This window comes from Nematolebias whitei, chromosome 3 (assembly GCF_014905685.2).
Source record: "Nematolebias whitei isolate Nwh7 chromosome 3, NemWhi1, whole genome shotgun sequence".
NCBI classification, from domain to species: domain Eukaryota; kingdom Metazoa; phylum Chordata; class Actinopteri; order Cyprinodontiformes; family Rivulidae; genus Nematolebias; species Nematolebias whitei.
In genome coordinates, this window is record NC_056500.1 from 13,260,719 (window position 1) to 13,263,065 (window position 2,347).

The 2,347-nt window shown below is 40.0% G+C and overlaps 1 protein-coding gene across 1 annotated transcript; it reads right to left on the minus strand.

The window, feature by feature from the left end:
• Positions 1 to 134: 134 nt before the first annotated feature.
• Positions 135 to 2,102, minus strand: c3h1orf210 (chromosome 3 C1orf210 homolog). The gene is made up of 3 exons (XM_037674540.1): positions 1,957 to 2,102; positions 1,409 to 1,603; positions 135 to 387 (listed from the first exon to the last, which is right to left on the minus strand). The coding sequence occupies exons 1-3, from the start codon at positions 1,994 to 1,996 to the stop codon at positions 179 to 181; spliced, it is 444 nt and encodes a 147-aa protein (XP_037530468.1). The 5' UTR covers positions 1,997 to 2,102; the 3' UTR covers positions 135 to 178.
• Positions 2,103 to 2,347: the final 245 nt, after the last annotated feature.

Below are 2,347 nucleotides of genomic sequence, written 5' to 3' on the forward strand. Positions count from 1 at the left end.
ATATATATATATATTATAAATCCTAAATATCCTCGACGGTGGTGGAGATGGTCACAAGTTTCTTCACACTAAGGGAGAATCAGGACGGAGACTGAATCTGAATCTTACATTTTCAGTGGAGTGAAATTGGTGGTTTAGGTTTCTGGCTCAACCAGCAAATAGTGCAGAGATGCTAACGCTAAGTGATGCTGAATTCAACCTCCTCCAGCTCCTCCTCCGTGTCTTCCTCCACCTCCATGTCCTGAGCTGCTCTCTCAGCCCTGGCTCTCTCACTGGCCGGGATATAGTTGTCTTCAATGAAGCCGTCATCATCATCCTCGCTCACGGGAGGAAAAGAGTGAGGGTTCATTCCACGGCCCCTGCGCAAGTCAAATTCCACCCCCAGACCTGGAGAAGGACAGAAACAAACATCAGTTCAAGGTGGGTTCAGTCTGTCATGACTGCCAGGATTAACAGCCGTGTTCATTAAAGAATCAGGGCACGTATGTCAGTTTCTCTCACTTTTGGCTTTGAGAAAGCATCATTTCTTTTCCAGGTCTAAATGTGTGAGCTTTACTGATCGTCACAACTGACTTGACTATAACAAGTTCACGTTGTGTGACTTTTGGCCATCTTACACAAAATATATTGTTGTGAAAAGAATAAACTTGTAAGAAAATCTTTGGTTACGAGCTTGAATCGCCAATCATTCAGTCTGACAAGCTCACAAACTGCTGATTCAGCACTCTGAGCACCAAAGACACCAGAGCAAAGAATTTCTGCGTGGCGGCTGCTGCGACTGATGTCTGTTTCCCAGTCACTGTCTGCGTTTCCACCTCCTCTCTTTCTATTTAGTGTCCGATTATGATATTAATAGCATCAGTGCTTAATTATTCTACCCTTTGTTCCTTTTTTTCTGTATATATCTTTTTCTCCAATCTAATATGTGTTTGCATATGTTGTTTTAGCCATTTACATTTCAAAGGTTCAATTGGGTGCTGTGACTTTATTAATTTTATTTATAGCTTTAATACATTTCAGAATAGTTACCTTTATTTACAAATATTCTCTTTTTTTTTTTCATGAAACGTTTAATTTATAGATACAGCTCTGCTACTTTTGGCTTTTAGCTACCCTTTTAATAATCTAGCTTTTAGCTAGCCATTTAGCAAATGTAACCCTTAGATTATTTGTATTAAATTATTATTATTATTATTATTATTATTGTTATTAATATGCCTTGTTTTGTTAGTTTTTAAAAAAGCTGCTCTCTGTGATGGAAATATAATTCATATCTTCATGTAATGAGCTTGTAATTACACGTTTATTACCATAACTGCAAGCAGAATTCTACACCCACCCCCAATAAAAAATAATATTTAGCAACATTCTTTCAGATTTTTGTGGAGGAAAACAAACGAAAACAAACCTGACGAGTCACACTGGCTGAGAGTTTCTATCTCCCTCAGTCGTGTGTGTCTGTAGCTGGCCAAGTAACGTCGAATCATCTGGCATTTGGCCAGGAGAGCGATGAGAATGGAGACAGAGATGGCCGTGACCAGGACTGCCACCAAGAACTCCCAGTTGTGGCTGGGATAGTTCTTGTTCTGGGCGGTCACCGTGTCTGGAAGAAAGCAGCACAGAAACTCACTCCTTGCTCGTAGTGAGGATGTTGTGGCAGCATAAGAGTGAAAGAAGAAAACAGTGATTTGAAACAAATCTAGAGAATCCATCAAGCGTGTGTTGGCAGACTCGGCCCGTTGCTTTGTTTACAGTGGGTGTGTACCTGCATTTAACAACTGCAGATCCATATATCGTAACAACCTCTGGAGTAAACCTTTTCAAACTGAGCCATCTGATATAGTTCAGGATAAACAAGTTCATTTAATATTTTCTTAGAGTGTCTGTGTTTTTTATTTATTTATTATTAAAATATGTGATTTATCAACAAAACAATATAATAAAACTTCATTTTACCATTTGTTGTTGTCGGTAGCGTGGTTGCTGACAAATCCATCTGGATGCTCTTCTTTGAGCCGCCTAGATGAGAGTTTTGTAGTTTGCTTCTTGCTTTAAGGGCACCATTAGCTTGCAAACCAACAATTGTGTATTTCACAAATATGATTTTTAAACTCTATAAGAGCCAAGAAAACCTTTAACTCAAGCTTTTTCTTTAATTCTCACCGCCTGGTTTGCTATATTACTTTCAACTGTTAAAGCTGAGCAGGACACAAGAGATGTTGCAGGGCAGGCATCTCCCCAGATGAGGGAGATAGTTGTCTGTAAGACCCCTGTTGACCAGTGGGGAGTTGAACCTCCACTAGGTGGCCAGGTGGAGTGCTGCCTCAGTGCTGACCTGGTGACAAGC